This window comes from Heloderma suspectum, chromosome 4 (genome assembly GCF_057233095.1).
Source record: "Heloderma suspectum isolate Gila_16-S chromosome 4, 16-S_ref, whole genome shotgun sequence".
In the NCBI taxonomy this organism is placed as follows: Eukaryota; Metazoa; Chordata; class Lepidosauria; order Squamata; family Helodermatidae; genus Heloderma; species Heloderma suspectum.
The window spans coordinates 253,836,696-253,854,280 of NC_139461.1; the positions used below are offsets into that span (position 1 = coordinate 253,836,696).

Below are 17,585 nucleotides of genomic sequence, written 5' to 3' on the forward strand. Positions count from 1 at the left end.
CCATAACCATCTGTTTGTTTATTGCAACTATTTAACCTTTCAGGCCTAGGGCTTCAAAATAGAGAATGTTGGCTTGGAACCTTATTTCTTAAGCCCTAAGAGTGTCCTGTAAGGTCTGAGGGTCCCCTGGCTTAGGCAGAGGTCGATGTAAAGGGTGGTGGCAGCCTACCTTGATAACTGTCCCTGCCTACACTGCTGGGAGCTATGGCAACCCCCTTCCTCTTTTCACACATGCAAATGCCTACCTGATTGCCAAGTCACTGCCCAACCAGCTAACCCACAAGAGTACCTTTAAACTGGCCAATTCCAGAGTTTTGGATGGAAGTGTAGCCAAATCTGATGTAATCCCACCCACTACAGGTCATCAGATATCACCTGGGCACCCCTTGGGATAATATTTATTTTGTAGACGGGTAGCTAATTATCTTCTACTTACAGTTCTTGTATAGCGAGCTTGATTTCAGTCGAGCAAGATGCAAGGAACCTCCAAGCTTTCTTTTCATTCCTGGAAGTCAAACTTTGTTCTGAATATCCAGAATCCAACCTCAAAGCCACTGGATCCTTAGAACCCTTTGTTTTGAAGTCTATAAGCATTCTTGAGTTCAACCATCAGTTCTTTCCTTCTTCTTTGGGCATCCCTCATGCTTCTGGGTCTCAACTCAGATTGGCTTCCTAGATGATTCCTAGTGGACCTTCTCTAGCATGATTGCCTGCTCCACTCTGGCATCTATCCCATGTTCTCAGGATTAGAGTCCCCACATTTTTTGCTGTGAACCACCGTGTTCCCTCATTTGTCTTCTATACCCAGGGAGAAAGCTTTATCCTCTGGTAAAGTGCCATCTTCCATATGTTGAAGGAATGCCAGATTCCACATGTGAAGGAACATAACTCATCCTGCGGGGCCATGCAGGATGCTTGCAATCTCCATATGAGCTGTTGCCTTTGAGTCCAATGGTAGTGGTCAGGCAGGGAGCCTAGAGCACTAGGAAGCTGCTACAAAATATCTCAAGCCAAGCACAACCATTTTAAATAACTTTTTTAGAACCTAAAGATAACCTAAGCTTAAGCTAAATTGTCATGACTCCAGGGTTCCTAATAACAGCTAAGCCTCTGTTTCATCTCCCCATCATCGCCGCGAGTGCCAGTTTTGTCAGAATCACCTTTGGATATATCCTCCATTGGCTCTTTCTGAAAATTATAGTACTTAATAGTATCCAAACCTCTTGAGACTTTCATTTTTTAGTTGTAATGGAAACCTGAGGGTAGCCTGTGCCCATAGCGTTTTTCCAACTATTTGTAACAATCAGCAATGAAATCTTTTGAGTTCCCCTTACCAGGAAGCCAGGTAATTAACCACTTCTGCTTTCTTTTCCTCCTCCAAATTTATCCCTTGCCACCCCCATGGTCCATCATTGTCAATGGCACCTGAGCTTTCTCTAGATATATAACATACATGAAACAGCTGGGAGAAATTATCTGGAGTTTTGGGATTCGGTGCCACCAGCATGCTGACGACACCCAGCTCTATCTCTCTTGAACCATCTAAATTCAAGGAAGCTGTTCTAGTACTAAATTGGTGTCTGATGTAAGTAATGGACTGGATGAGAGTGAACAAATTGAAGCTTAATCCAAACAATACAGAAGTGCTCCTACTTAGTCAAAAGGCAGATCAGGGAATAGGGATTCAACCTACACTTTCCCAGAAGATTCAGGCTTGCAATTTGGGTGTGCTCCTGGATTCAGTCCTGAACCTGGATGCCCAGGACTTGGCAGTGGCCAGGAGTGATTTTGCGCACCTGTACCTAGAGATGCCTGATCTGGCCATAGTCAGGTATGTCTTAGTTACACCCTGATTGGACTACGATAACGTACTCTACACAGAACTACATGTGGAAGCTGTTCAGAAATGTAAATGAGGACGCACGACAACAGAGTCCAGTCAATATTTTCAACATAATATGTTTAAATAAATTTTAATATTTAAAGCAACAGTAGTTGAATATAATAACAACAGCTTGTTATTACTACATGATTAACTTGTCCTTTCCCCTACGTATTTCATCGTGTCTCTAGGATTATTGTGTGCAGCTCCTCCAAACATTTCAGGTGGATCTCACAATGGCACTGGGAGTCCTTACGCTTATGGAATAGTGATAACATACAGTTGCAATGAAAGTTTCTTACTTATTGGAACAGGCTCTATTTCCTGTGACATGGATACACATGATAAAGCATTGTGGAAAGGGAAGCCCCCAGAATGCAAAGGTTGTATTTTCTTGTTATCCCAGTTTCTCCCCCATTATATGTTTAAAAAAGAATCTTTTGTTAGACAGCTGTGCCTTTCTTCCCCTCCCTCACCCCTTTCTTGCATTTTCCATTGAAGCGTTATTTGGCTTTTTATTGATTTAAACCTTCAACATTCATGTCCAAAATTCCTCAGTTGTTTAATCACGTTAGTACTTCAGTGATATGTTTTCTCCAAATTGTCTGCCCATTGTGTGTGGTGGGGGTGGGGGTGGGGGAGAGAGAAAGACTAGGTACAAATAACAGGATAACCCACACTCAAGAGTCATGGGTTTAGACAACACAGTAACCACAATATTTGTTAACCGTGAACGTCCCATGAAAAGAATCCATGGTTTGTTGTTGAGTTGTGATCTGTGGGTTGTTCATGGTTAACAAACCATGGTTGGTTATCATGGCTGGGTTCAGATAACACAATAACCCATGTTTCAACAACAACCCATGGTTCAATGACAACCCACACTCAACCATTGAGTCTGGATTATTGTGTCAGAAAGTTTGCGTTAACAACATTCTCCTGGTTCACACAACATGACAACCCATGGTGGGTTGTCAGCCTTGTTTGTTTCAGAGTGGCATGTCATGACATCTGAACCTTGTAGTTTGCTCAGTGTGATTTGTTAACCATGCACGAGTCACCCTGAGAACCCATGACTTGTTGAGTTGTTTTCAGGGTGGCGTGTTGTGACATGCAAACCTGGCACGATGGTTTGAGTGTGGCTTGTTGGAAAGGGTTACAGAGCCGCCTGAGAAGAGCAGCGAAGAACCTGGTTGCTCCCCATGATCTTGCTAATGATATCCATTCTCTATTACATCTTGAAATTAGTCTAGTCAATTTACTCCTCCACTTTGTTGCCTCCCTAGACAGCAGCACCTTTCCTCCCACCTTTGGGGAGATTTGCACAAGTTTAAGCTTTTTTTCCCATCTTTGGGAAGATTTGCGCATATTTAACTTAAAAAAAACCTTTTGGGGAGATTTGTGCAAATTTGCTGAAGTGTAGTAACTACAACCAACCCACCATGGCTTATTTTCAGGGTGGCTTATTGTGACGTATGAACTGGCACATTGAGGATGTGGAAGAAAAATAGGCTTTCCTGATGCTATCTGAAATACATTCTTTTCCAAAACAAATGTAATTCATTAGTATACAATTATCTCTATGATTCATGCTTTTAGGGAGTATAGCTAGTAGGTGAATGATCTCCTGCTTACCTCATGAAAAGCTCCCCTCCCCATCACTAATCCTTGTGCCCTATCCCTAGTCTGTACTTCTACTGGAATAGTACTAATCCATTCATGTATGTAATGACTGCATTTTTAGGGGACCTTCTTTACTGGAAATCATTTTTAGGTGTCTAAAATGTTGACGGGGCAATTTTTCTTATCTTGGGGTTTTTCAAGAACTTTAAAAATGGCAGGCATGATTAACAAGATACATGCTAGTATCTTGATAACGATGAGGCCAGTTTTAATTTCTAAACACCTTTCAGTGACTATTGGAATAATGTAAAAAAACCAAAACCCTTTTGTCTTTTGATGAGGTGGCTCCAAGCCCTTAAACGCCTCTCCCACCCCATCATTACTGACCATTTTTTGCCAACATAATAAAGAGTCCTTATTAAAGTGGGAAGTTTCGCTTTTCTTTCTGCAAACATCACTTTAATAATATTAATAACAAAGGTATAAATGATTATGGAACAAATGTGCAATAACTATTTCAGTTCAAATTTAAAGTCACATCTGTGACACGATATACACTGAATATTCTTAATCTAGGTATCTACTCATTATCTTATTCAGATGATTCTATAATAGTAGCTTTATTGGTTCATCTAAATGTAATTGGTTCACCTAAGTGTCAATTGTCAATACTCGTGTCATGCACACTAGCCAGTTAGGTGCTCTTGACTATGTCATATAGTATTGTTTGCTGGAGGGATAGTAAAATAAGGATGCAATCCTATGACTTTTGCCCTCTATGCTTGTAAGCCTCTGAACTTACATTCAGTGCGGAGCGGAAGGAGCAGCGGAGGCGATGATCACCTCTGCCACTCCTACCACTCTGCATTTTCACCAGAGGGGCTTTTTTGCCCATCTAGCCTGGGGCATTCCAGAGTGGGAGGGAAGGAGACTGGAGAGGTCTCGGGATAGCTTGTATCCTGGCCTCTCCAGTCCCTTCCCCTCCCCACCTACTGGAATGCCCCCTTTGCCCCCTCTCAGAGGTCAGGTTCCTGACAGCTCTTTCTGTGCCGGCTGTGAGGGGGAGGGGTCAGAGCGCAGATTCCCGGATCCAAAGTCGGAACGTTGTTGGAACCAGGAATCGCTGTCAAAGAGCCATAGGATTGCTCCCTAAGTAAATAAAATTAAATAAAATTAAAATAATTGTTTCCCCAGAACAACAGTTTGCTGTTTGTGGAAAAATGTGATTAGTTCTAATTAGAAGAAAGATACTTGGTTTCAATTCCAATAAATGGACAACTCTGGAGAATATTGTCTGGATTTTTCATATCCACCTCTAGTATAAGAAAACCCTTGTTTGTTTGGAAAAACCTTAAGATACAGGGCCCTTTTCTCAACATGGGCTCTGTGCAGTCCCACAAATGGGAAGTGACTGCGGAGACTGCAGTAAGCTCTGTAAGATTAGAAATGCTGCTTTCCTTCCCAGCCTCATACCAAAAATCACTGCATGTATGGGATAAGGGGGTGTGGCATACACCCTCCCTCTTTCTTGTCACCCAGGGGATCTCAGCTTTGTTGTTCAGCCGTTCAGTCATGTCCGACTCTTCGTGACCCCATGGACCATAGCACGCCAGGCCTTCCTGTCCTGCGCTCTCTCCCGGAGCGTGCTCAAGTTCATATTCATTGCATCGCTGATGCTATCTAGCCATCTCATCCTCTGCCGTCCCCTTCTCCTTTTGCCTTCAGTCTTTCCCAGCATCAGGGTCTTTTCCAGAGAGTTTTCTCTTCGCATTAGGTGGCCAAAATATGTGAGCTTCAGCTGCAGTATCTGTCCTTCCAAGGAGCACTCAGGGTTGATTTCCTTTAGGATTGACTGATTGGACCTCCTTGCAGTCCAGGGGACTCGTAAGAGTCTTCTCCAGCACCACAGTTCGAAAGCATCAATTCTTTGGCGCTCAGCCTTCCTTATAGTCCAGCTCTTACAGCCATACATTACTACTGGGAAAACCATAGCTTTGATTAGACGGACCTTTGTCGGCAAGGTGATGTCTCTGCTTCTTACTATGCTGTCTAGGTTTGCCATAGCTTTCCTCCCAAGGAGCAAACGTCTTTTAATTTCATGGCTACAGTCACCGTCTGCGGTGATCTTGGAGCCCAAGAAAATAAAATCTGTCACAGCTTCCATTTCTTCCCCTTCTATATGCCAGGAAGTGATGGGGCTAAATGCCATGATCTTAGATTTTTAATGTTGCGTTTCAAACCAGCTTTTGCACTCTCCTCTTTCACCCTCAACAAGAGGCTCTTGAGATCCTCTTCGCTTTCTGCCATTAGGGTGGTATCGTCTGCATATCGGAGGTTGTTGGTATTTCTCCTGGCAGCCTTAAGTCCGACCTGTGATTCGTCCAACCCGGCATCTCTCATGATGTACTCTGCATATAAGTTAAATAAGCAGGGTGACAATATGCAGCCTTGTCGTACTCCTTTCCCAATTTTGAACCAATCGGTTGTTCCATGTCTGGTTTTTACTGTTGCTTCTTGACCCTCATACAGGTTTCTCAGGAGACAGGTAAGGTGGTCTGGTACTCCCATCACTTTAAGAATTTGCCACAGTTTGTTGTGATCCACACAATCAAAGGCTTTAGCATAGTCAATGAAGCAGAAATAGATGTTTTTCTGGAATTCTCTTGCTTTCTCCATGATGCAGCGAATGTTGGCGATTTGATCTCTAGTTCCTCTGCCTCTTCGAAACCCAGCTTGTACTTCCGGTAGTTCTCGGTTCGCATACTGCTGAAGCCTAGCTTGTAGAATTTTGAGCATCACCTTGCTGGCATGTGAAATGAGCGCAATTGTGCGGTAGTTTGAACACTCTTTGGCGTTGCCCTTCTTTGGAATTGGAATGTAAACTGACCTTTTCCATTCTTGCGGCCACTGTTGAGTGTTCCAGATTTGTTGGCATATTGAGTGCAGCACTTTAATAGCGTCATGTTTTAGGATTTTAAATAGCTCAGCTGGAAGACTCATCTCGCTAGCTTTGTTGTTAATAAGGCCCACTTGACTTCACTCTCGAGGATGTCCGGCTCAAGTTCAGTGACCATACTATCATGGCTATCAGGGACATTAAGATCTTTCCTGTATAGTTCTTCAGTGTATTCTTTCCATGTCTCCTTAATCTCATCTGCTTCTGTTAGGTCCCTGCCTTCTTTGTCCTTTATCATGCCCGTCTTTGCACAAAATGTTCCCTTGAGATCTCTGATTTTCTTGAAAAGATCTCTAGTCTTTCCCATTCTGTTGTTTTCCTCGATTTCTTTGCATTGTTCATTTAAGAAGGCTTTCTTGTCTCTCCTTGCTATACTCTGGAATTCTGCATTCAGTTGGATATATCTTCCCCTTTCTCCCTTGCTTTTCGCTTCCCTTCTTTCTTCAGCTACTTGTAAAGCCTCATCAGACATCCACTTGGCTTTCTTGCATTTCTTTTTCTTTGGGATGGATTGAGTTGCTGCCTCCTGAACAATGTTACGGACCTCCATCCGTAGTTCCTCAGGCACTCTGTCTATCAGGTCTAATCCCTTAAATCTATTCCCCACCTCCACTGTATATTCATAAGGGATATGATTTAGGTCATACCTGAATGGTTTAGTGGTTTTCCCTACGTGTTTCATTTTAAGCTGAAATTTTGCAACAAGAAGCTCATGATCTGAGCCACAGTCAGCTCCAGGTCTTGTTTTTACTGACTGTATAGAGCTTCTCCATCTTTGGCTGCAAAGGACATAATCAATCTGATTTCGATATTGACCATCTGGTGATGTCCATGTGTAGAGTTGTCTCTTGTGCTGTTGGAAAAGAGTGTTTGCTATGATCAGCGTGTTCTCTTGGCAAAACTCTTTTAGCCTTTGTCCTGCTTCATTTTGTACACCAAGGCCATGCCTGCCTGTTATCCCGGTGATTTCTTGACTTCCTACTTTAGCATTCCAATCCCCTATGATGAAGAGGACATTTTTGTTTTGGTGTTAGTTCTAGAAGGTGTTGTAGGTCTTCATAGAACCGATCAACCTCAGCTTCTTCGGCATCAGTGGTTGGGGCATAGACTTGAATTACTGTGATGTTGAATGGTTTGCCTTGGATTCGTACTGAGATCATTCTATCGTTTTTGAAAACCAGTACTGCTTTTCCCACCCTTTTGTTGACTATGAGCGCTACTCCATTTCTTCTAAGGGATTCTTGCCCGCAGTAGTAGATATGATGGTCACCTGAATTAAATTTGCCCATGCCTGTCCATTTGAGTTCGCTGATTCCCAAGATGTAGATGTTCAGTCTTGCCATCTCATGTTTGACCACCTCCAGCTTACCTTGATTCATTGATCTGACATTCCAGGTTCCTAAACAATATTGTTCTTTACAGCATCGGATTTTCTTTTCACGGCCAGACACATCCACAGCTGAGTGTCCTTTCGGCTTTTGCCCAGCCGCTTCACTCTTTCTGGCGCTACTTGGAAATACCCTCTGCTCTTCCCCAGTGGTATATTGGACACCTTCCGACCTGAGGGGCTCATCTTCCGGCGTCATCTCTTTTAGCCTTGTGATACGTTCCATGGGGTTTTCTTGGCAAGAATACTGGAGTGGGTTGCCATTTCCTTCTCCAGTGGACCACATTTTGTCAGAACTCTCTGCCATGACCTGTCCGTCTTGGGTGGCCCTGCACAGCATAGCTTATGGCTTCACTGAGTTACGCAAGCCCCTTTGCCACAACAAGGCAGTGATCCATGAAGGGGAGGGATCTCAGCAGAAAGGGACTTTTCTCTGCGAGTTCTGTACATATTCAGTATAGGTCTGTTATTTTTGATCTGATTATTTTTCCTTCAGTCACTTATTTTCCAATATGGCAAGTAAGTGTTAAAAATGGTATTGCTTGTATTAAGATCCTTGAATCCCATTTGCATGGATTTTGCCTTGCCTGTTTAGATGTGAGTCATGTTTATCTAACTTGGTAAGATTATCATGCTACCCCCTCTATACCTCAGCCATCTACAGAAGTTCTGCATGCTTGCTGGAGGGGCATAGCCAGTACCTTCCCACTTAATTTCCTGCTGACCATGTAAGGAGCAGCAGCAGCAGCAGAAAGCATAGTCTTTAAGAATTTTGTAAGTGTTTGATTGGTTTGGTGAGATTTAGGTCCATTGTTACTCAACTGCTGATTTTTCTCATCTGCCATTTTTAACTTTTATTTCTGTTCTTCGTGTTAAGTAAAGCATTGTTCAAAAATTGCTGCAAATATTGTAAGAATCTTGAATCCCATCTTCATGACACTTGCCCAGTCTGCTTAGATGGGGGCCATGTTGTAGAATAGGCTTCTCCAACCTGGTGCCCTCCAGATGTTTTGGATTACAACTCTCATCAGCTCCAGACACATAATCAGGAATTATGGGAGTTGTAGTCAAAAACAACTGGATGGCACCAAGTTGAGGAAGGATCTTGTAGAAACTTGTCAAACTTGTCAGAAAGTCACAAAGAAAGCTTGTGGGTGGCAGACCTATATAAAGCATGTTACAGTAGTCCAAAGAGTGTAATTGAGGCATGTGAATGAGACCAGATCAGATTTCTCTTGGAATGGACGCCATTGGCTCACTAGCCTCAGCTGCACAAACACACTCCTGGCCAACATTGAAACCTGGGTATCCAGGTTCAAGGCTGAATCCAGGAGTACACCCAAACCGAAACCTGAGTCTTCAGGGGGAGTGTCATCCCATCCAGCCCAGGTTATTATCATTCTCATCTCAGTGTCTCCTGTTGCAATGGGTTGTTGTTGGTTTCCAAAGACTACTTTTCTGTGTGGCTCTGAGGATATAATCAGTATCATTTTGTTTGGCTGTATTGATTCTCCTCTACCCCTGTTTTGCACTCATGATCTTAAAGTCACTTGATTCTCTGTGCAAAGAGAGTTGTTGCTGGAACAGGAGAATGTGTGTCATCTTGATGAAGTCTGTAGTACTTGAAAGCTTGCACAATATTTTTGAACTTTGAGTTTGCCTAATAAAAGTATTACTCTAATATGGGTTTTAGCATTATTTCCTGGAATTTTCTTTGGCCAATTTGCCACCGCGGCCCATCCAATTTGACTACTTTTGCTTTTTTAATTTTTGAAGAGAACACGTGACATGGAAGTACCAAGTAAAACAATAGCCAGACAGAGTATCACAAATGCTGTCTTTTCAATAAGGATTCAGCAAAATATACTGGCTTTGTAAGAAAGTATACATGTAAATATGTACATGCCAGATTGGTTCAAAGTAAGACCTCCCTCATCCATGACTTAATAGCAGATGAAGTGGCCGATCTGCCATGTATAACTGAGACCTGGGTGGGTGAGCAGGGAGGAGTTAGTCTCACCTAGCTCTGCACACCGGGGTACTTGGTTCAGCATCAAGGAAGACCTGAGGGCTGGGTTGCTGTGGTCTACAGGAATTCCATCTCCCTCTGCAGGCTCCCTGTCCATGTGACTACTGGTCTGGAGTGTTTGCACCTTGTGTTGGGCCAGCAGGACAGATTGAGGACTCTGTTGGTGTACCTCCCACCCTGCTGCTCAATAGACTCCCTATCTGATATGACATTAAGTGGTCTCTGGTGCGCTTTTGCAGTCCCCCAAACAGTTGGTTCTGGGTGATGTCAACATGTGTCCTGAGGGCACCTTGTCTGGGGCGGCTCAGGATTTTGTGGCCTCCATGATGACCATGGGACTGTCCCAACATGTCATCAGCCCAACGCATGTAGGGGGGCATACTCTAGACTTGGTTTTCTCAACTAGACATAGAGATGGTGGTCTGAAGGTGGAGGAATTTGCATCAGTCCCCTTGTCATGGTCATTACCTGCTGAGGTTTAGACTTACAGCAGCTTTTCCCCTCTGCAGGGTGGGGGACCTATTAAGATGATCCACCCCCAGAGGCTAATGGATCTGGATGGTTTCCAGAGGACTCTGGGGAGGTTTCCAGCTGATATGGCAGGCTGCCCTGTCAAAACCCTGGTTGATCTGTGGAATGCAGAAATGACCCCGGGTGGTTGACATGATTGCTCCTGAGCACTCTCTCCTGAGTAGGGCTCAAACTGCTCCGTGGAATACTTCAGAGCTGAGAGCGATGAAACAAAATAGATGGCTTGAGTACAGATGGAAAAGAACTAGTGGATGCAAGCAAATGCTGGTATGTGTCTATGGTAAAGTATATTCAGGGGCAGTGAGGGTGGCAAAAAAAAACATAATCTTACTGCCTCTATTGAATTTTCTATCTGCTGCCCAGCAGAGTTTTTCAGTCCGGGGGTTATTACATGCTGACCCTAAGGACACTGTAGATCCCTCTGAGGCCTGCTGTAATGCATTTTCTAGGCACTTCCAGGATAAGATTTCTTGCATCCGCCGGGACTTAGACTCCAGTGTTATAGCAGGTGAATCTGGTGAGTGCCTTCTACCAACTTCGGTTGGTGGCCCAGCTACGCCCCTATCTGGACAGGGATAACCTGGCTTCAGTTGTCTATGCTCTGGTAATCTCCAAGTTAGATTACTGCAATGCACTCTACATGGGGCTGCCTTTGAAGATGGTTCAGAAGCTGCAGCTTGTGCAAAATGCGGCAGCCAGATTGATAACAGGGACCAAAAGGTCTGAACATATAAGACCGACTCTGGCCCGCTTGCACTGGCTGCCTGTATGTTTCCGAGCCTGATTCAAGGTGCTGGTTTTAACCTATAAAGCTTTACATGGCTTGGGATCACAATACCTGACGGAGCACCTCTCCCAACACAACCCTACCCGTATACTACGCTCAACATCTAAGGCCCTCCTCTGGCTGCCTACACCGAGGGAAGCTTGGAAGACAGTGGCAAGGGAGAGGGCCTTTTCAGTGGTGGCTCCCAAATTGTGGAATTATTTCCCTGATGAGGCCTGCCTGGTGCCAACATTGTTATCTTTTCAGCTCCAGGTTAAGACCTTTCCCTTCTCCCAGGCATTTGGCAGCATATGATAAGTTTTAATCGATCCTGGAATGTCTTATGATTATGGTTGTTTGCTTTTGAGATTGTTTGTTTGAAGTTGTTTTAGATATATGTTTCTTTTGTGTATATTGTCTGTTTGTGTGTTTTTTATGTAAATTGTTTTAAATCTCTGTATATTGTATTTTTAATGTTTTTAATCTTTGTAAACAGCCCAGAGAGCTTCGGCTATTGGGCAGTATAGACATGTACGTACTTACTTACGTACTTTGGTACTAAATAAATAAATACACAAACAAACAAACTATTTGCAATGTTCAATTTTTAACAGTTTTTCTTTTTTAATATTTCTATCCACTTTTAGCGGTAAAGTGTGAAGATCCAGTGGTTGAACATGGAATAAAGTTAAGTGGATTTCGATATTCATATACATATGGCAACAATATTACATTTGAGTGCAAAATTGGATATTTTATGATTGGAAATTATTTGATTCGATGTCTGGAGAATAGTACCTGGTATCCTGAGGTACCATCCTGTAAAAAAAGTAAGATTTTTTAAAAGCATTCAATTACCAATTATGTTTACTCATTCATTGATAATAAGCCACTGAAAAATACCCTGATTGACGCATGAATGCAGTGTAAGCATTCCTTTAGGGATCTTGACCAAGTTCAGGAATTGGTTGTACTTAAGTAGCATAATGATTAGTTTGATAATAGTAGCATAATGCAGTATAAGAGGCAGCTCAAAATTGCAAACATTACATATTCAACACATGTAATTGTTCATATATTTACCAATGTGTTAGGCCTGAAAGAGGAGGAAGGCTCCTTCTGGGGGGCAATGATTTCCACAGGTGCTAATTGGGTTAGTACCTCCATTGAGCTCAAGGTGTCGCTCATAGTGGGAGGTTTTTTCATCGCTGGAGGTTACCCCATATTATGATTGTGTCACTTGAAAACCTATATCGTTGAGTGATTCATAAATCCAGAATTAATTTGTGAGAGTTTTAAGTATTTCTCAGAATAAATCTACTACTCTACTTCACAGTGGAGGAGCTGGGAGAATATGTAGTTAGGATAAATAAACATATCCTTTTGTTATTTACAGGCTCTAATTGGCTTTCATACCTGAAGGTAGACTAGCTAAACTGTATTTGCAGGAACAATAAATTAAAAGATGTTTGCATAAAGTTTTGGGTTGTAGGAAACGAATTAATTAATAGAACAACTATAGGCTTTAGCTATGCTTAAACATTTTGACGCCAGAAAAAAGGTAAGAATAGACTATGCAATATTGAAATGCAGAATGATCTAACTGCAGTATCTAGTGTATTTTTTCTCCTGCTTTTTTTTAATGTAATCCAAAGTAGATTACATAAAGATGAAATACATCACAAAAATTAAAACAGGTTTAAAACAAAACAAATCAATAAAATGCAAAAGTAAAACACATTAAAAGCAGACTAGCCTGTTTGCTTGGATGTGTGTGAGTCAGTGATGTAGGTTTTATAGAAAATTTTGAAATGGAAAATTTCTCCATGTATGTTAGGGCAATTTGCATAGGGTGATATGCATCGGAAAAAATTCAATTTGCATCAGAAAAATTTCTGATGCTCTAGAGAAGGTTCTAATTTATCATGCTTATTTTACTTGTACTTAATAAACAACACTAAAAAAATACCCCATCTAGATTTTTTTTGCCAATGCACCACAAGTATTTAACCTGATATATTTGATGAAAATATTAAAGCACACTTCATATGATTTAAATGCTATATTATGTAGTGATTTTCTTGAGATACTTGTCATAATGTATAGACATTGGGCTGGTGGGGCTGGCTGTATGCGCAGGGGGCCCTGTTGGATACTATCCATGGGATTTGTCCATAGACAATCTTTTTATAACATTTATGAGGACTTTTCTATTGCAGTTGATCCGGAATTATGTGGTGCCCCATTAATTCCAAGTGGGACTGTGCATCCATTGCAACCTCACTATAACATTGGAATTGTTGTTGATATAACCTGCAGTCCACATTATTCTTTTCCTGATGAAACCATAGAGATGACTACAGTATGCCGTGGCTACAATGTGTGGGATCCTCCTGTGCAACCTTGTTTCTGTAGGTATAAACACAGTTCTGAGGTATTCACATCAGTTGTTCTAATGCCATATCCATGCAGATGGTAGTTCCCCACTGCCAAAGTTAATTTGGCTTCCATTAGGTGAATATTGGTGTATATTAAATTATTCCATAGCTTAGTTTCCCCCACAAATGTCACAAATTTAAGATGTGGTCTCATCATCATTATCATCATTATTATTAATTACATTTCTATACTGCTCTATAGCTGAAGCTCTCTGGGTGGTTTACAGAAGTTAAAACATTAAAATACAATATAAGAAGTTTAAAAGACATTTACATAAAACACTCAGACATTATACACAAACAACATATTAGTACAATGAATGGGTTGAATCCAGGATCTGCCTTCTGTTGATGAAAGCAGTCAGCTGATGGAAGATGCCACCACCTGATTTAGGGGGGTCCCCGCCCCCCCACTGGGGGAAGAGGCAGCAAGGAATTCTGCTTCTGCCAGCAAGGTCGCATGTGCTTAAATCTGGGTCCAGTTTAATGTATGATATATTTAATCCAATTACATTTTTCTAGATCATTAATCTATTTTATTTTACCAGTATGTACACTGTAGGTATTACCTCATCCTATAAGTATCCGTTTCTGGATGTCTTTGCAAGAAAGTTAGTACTTCCTTATAGAGCTACTAATTTGACATCTCCCTATGTTTATACTGAGAGTTAATGCTGGATGAATTGCTTTTGTTTGCGTGCAAAGGCAAGTCTAGGGAAAATGTGGGACACACCGAAGTAATTAAGGGTGCAATCCTGTGCATGTTTAGACAGAAAAAAAATCTTACAGTTCGCAGCATTCCCCATCCAGCTATGCTGGCTGGAGAATGCTGGGAGTGACAAGATTTTTTTCTGTCTAAACAATCATAGGATTGCACCCTTCATTGGTTCAAGTGTCGTCGTGTCTGGCCTGCCATCAAGGAAATGTATCCCATGGGGTTCAAGCTCCACCCTTCCGCATGAATATACTCATCTGGTAATATGCTCAGCAAATGCTGCTTGAAAAGCGTAGTCAGCTTGGTTTGTTCTGCTCATTAGAGCAGAAGGATAACAATAGGATAAATAAGGGAAAAATTAAATCAGATCAATACAAAAAGAACAACTGACTTGATATCTTTCCTCACAACTTGGGGTGGAGAGAGAACTATGGCTGGAAGTCAAGATTGCAAAGCAGAATCTGGTGCCTCTACCAGCTAACTATGTTGTGGACCCTTGAGTATGCAATCAACAGAGTATGCAATCACTTGGATATGAGACTGGTTTGGAAACCAAGATGGAAGAAGCTGTAGCCAAGGCTGCTGTGCTAACCAAGTCAACCTGATTCCTGATTATGAGTTTATCTGAATAACCTGTGTCAGGTGGCAAATTTGGGGTAGAACTGGGTGAAAAATTGGGAGTACATATTGTCCAAAATGTGCCATCCCTGGATCCTAGTCTCACAATCTTCAGAATGTTGCAGTGAAGAAAAACCTTGCAGTGAGGGAAAGGTGTAAGATAGTGCTGGGTATGTATGTGCATTGTGTGCATGTCTTCTAGCTGCTACTCTAGGAAGTCTGTATGCAATTAGGCCTGATGCTGATTTGAGATGGCTATGCCCAGCAGGCTGTCCCCTTTTCACATGTATTACTCAAGGGATAGAAGCTGAGTAGATCCAGGAAAAGTGCAGAGACTGCCAATAGCCTTTCATCTCAGGAAGTGGGAAGTGCCAGCCCTGCTATATGCAGCCCTGCATAGATTTTTTATGCACCCTTGGGCTTTAAGGGTTGGGATCACACTACAGGATTTTATTAATGGTTTGGTGACAAACACTATCAGTGTTGCAAATTAAACTGTTCCTTTTGAGCTTTAGAATTGCTTTATTTTGTTTATAATAGTTTATTTTTGTTTTCAGTTAGAACTTCACAAGATCTTTTTCACCTGTCGATCCGTAATGGAAGGATAACCCATGGGAAGAAAAACAAATATGAGCCTGGAGATAATGTTACTATTAAATGTTATGCTGGCTATACATTGGTAGGGTCATCTCAGATTCGATACATTGGTGGGAAGCGATGGTCACCTAAAATTCCATCTTGTTCTCTGAGTACGTATAAGGTTTGTAAATATATACCAGCACTTACCAGACACTGATTTAACTGTGGAAGAACCATTTGTCTTTTGCTGTCCCTTTTATTTTTCCTCAGATAGGAAATCTGCTTCCTTTTACTAGCTTGGGTTGTAAGTGTATAGGCAGTTCATCTGACAGTAGGCACTCAGAGCAGGAGGATTGGAAGGTACTTTGCATAATCACTTTTGATTCCCTGTACAAAAAGAGCACCATTTCATGACATGAGCTATGAAGAGGGCATTGTGCTAAAAATGGCAGGAGGACCCATTCCTAAAGGATAATCTAAAGCAAGGTAAACTTCATTTCTCGCAGCAGTTGGGTGTCATCACCAGGTTGGATGTGGAAAAGGTGCAGTTTTAAAATTCCCAAGTTTTTTGCATATGGTAAGGACCAAATTAGATGTTATGTGAAGAGGTATGTAACATTCACCTGAATGTTTTTATTTTATAATGGAAAGCAGCCTTGCTGCTGTGCATTCTTGTTCATATGCATAGGTGAACTTCTGTGTACGCATGTGTAACAACCAACACAGACCTAAAGGGGCCTTTAAGTAGAGGTTTGAGCACGTACAACACAGTTATCACTAATAGTTATCACACTAATCTTTGACAAATGGAGAGTAGTTACTTCTAAATTGGGGAAATTAGCTCACTCATTAAAAGTCCAACAGTATTCTCGATTTTTACAGATTTTTGTTTATAAAACACACATGAACACATTACAGAAGAGAAATATGACTTGGTTAATATATCTACCCCCTAGCCCAGGGGTGCAAACCTCATGCGCAAGGGCCAAATCCAGCCCTCTGGGGTTCCCCAGATGGCCACGCTGCCTTTCCCTGCTACCATCCCCTTTCCAGTAACCATGGATTACTGGTAGTTTCCCAGCTTTTGTGCAGTTTTCCTGATTCTAAACAGTTGAAATGCCTCTTCCAGGGCTTAGCTACTGCCAGTAAGAACTTCAAACTACGCTATGGTTGTGTTTTTGCCCCACCACTTTTGCCTTGGGCCCTACCCACCTGTGAAATGTGGTCCCCAAGAGCTTTTCCAAAATTAAATTTGGCCCTTGGGCTGAAAGAGGTTTCCTACCCCTGCCCTATCCCACAGGCCAGTATAGTAGCTTTAATAGGCTTAATTAAAAGATCGAGAAAGGAGATTGGGGAAATTAGCATTTGCCAGATATGGAGGGGAAGTTGTCACAGTGGAAATTGCAAGGCAGGTGATAGGGAGGCTATGCAACCAAGGGAGCTTGGGTGTTAGTGACAGTGATGGGTTGTGGGTGTGAAAATGGATAGATTTAGGAGGAAAGGAAAATAAATTGAGGAGGAGCAGCTAAAATTATCTGAATTCAGAGGAAGGAGAACCCAAAGGACTTCTTTTCCCACTTGGTTGCCAAAAGATCAAAAAATGCTGTGGACACATACTACCCTTGGAGTTCTCAATTTTTAGATGAAAATTCACAAATGGGTTAAAAGCCTCACTGGCCTTGCTGACAACTGCCAATGGCTGTGCCACAGTCTTGATACACAGTCCATGTCTGCTGTTAGGGTTTTTTTTTAAAGAGACACAGCAGTAAGTGACGTGTTTAGCATCACATCTACTTTGGCCCTGAAATACGTCCACCAGTTGCGTATGGAATCAACCTTGAGCTGCATTAATTCAGCTAATAATGCATTTCTGATGTGACTGCCAATCTTGAATGAGCAGCCTTTCTTTAATATAAAATGTTAGTATTGTAAGAGATTTAACTTATCAGAATGCTTTCTCTCCTTTTCTAGGTTTTCTCTTCGTACTACTGATAGCTGGTATGTAATTTCTTGAACTAATAGGAAAGGCATGAAGATGCATTAAATGTTCACGTGCAGGAC

General features: G+C 41.9%; 1 protein-coding gene across 5 annotated transcripts in view; it reads left to right on the plus strand.

Annotated features, from left to right (window-relative positions):
- The window catches only part of LOC146348541 (C4b-binding protein alpha chain-like), a 111,656-nt gene that overhangs the window by 50,088 nt on the left and 43,983 nt on the right, over positions 1-17,585 (plus strand). For 2 of the 5 annotated variants that reach the window (XM_084853394.1, XM_084853390.1), the window contains 4 exons: positions 11,822-12,004; positions 13,394-13,585; positions 15,503-15,694; positions 17,496-17,522. In XM_084853394.1, the coding sequence (XP_084709520.1) occupies positions 11,822-12,004; positions 13,394-13,585; positions 15,503-15,694; positions 17,496-17,522 (594 nt within the window). Of the gene's footprint in view, positions 1-2,073; positions 2,266-11,821; positions 12,005-13,393; positions 13,586-15,502; positions 15,706-17,495; positions 17,523-17,585 lie in introns of all 5 variants that reach the window. The other 3 variants (XM_084853393.1, XM_084853392.1, XM_084853391.1) reach the window with 3 other exon arrangements.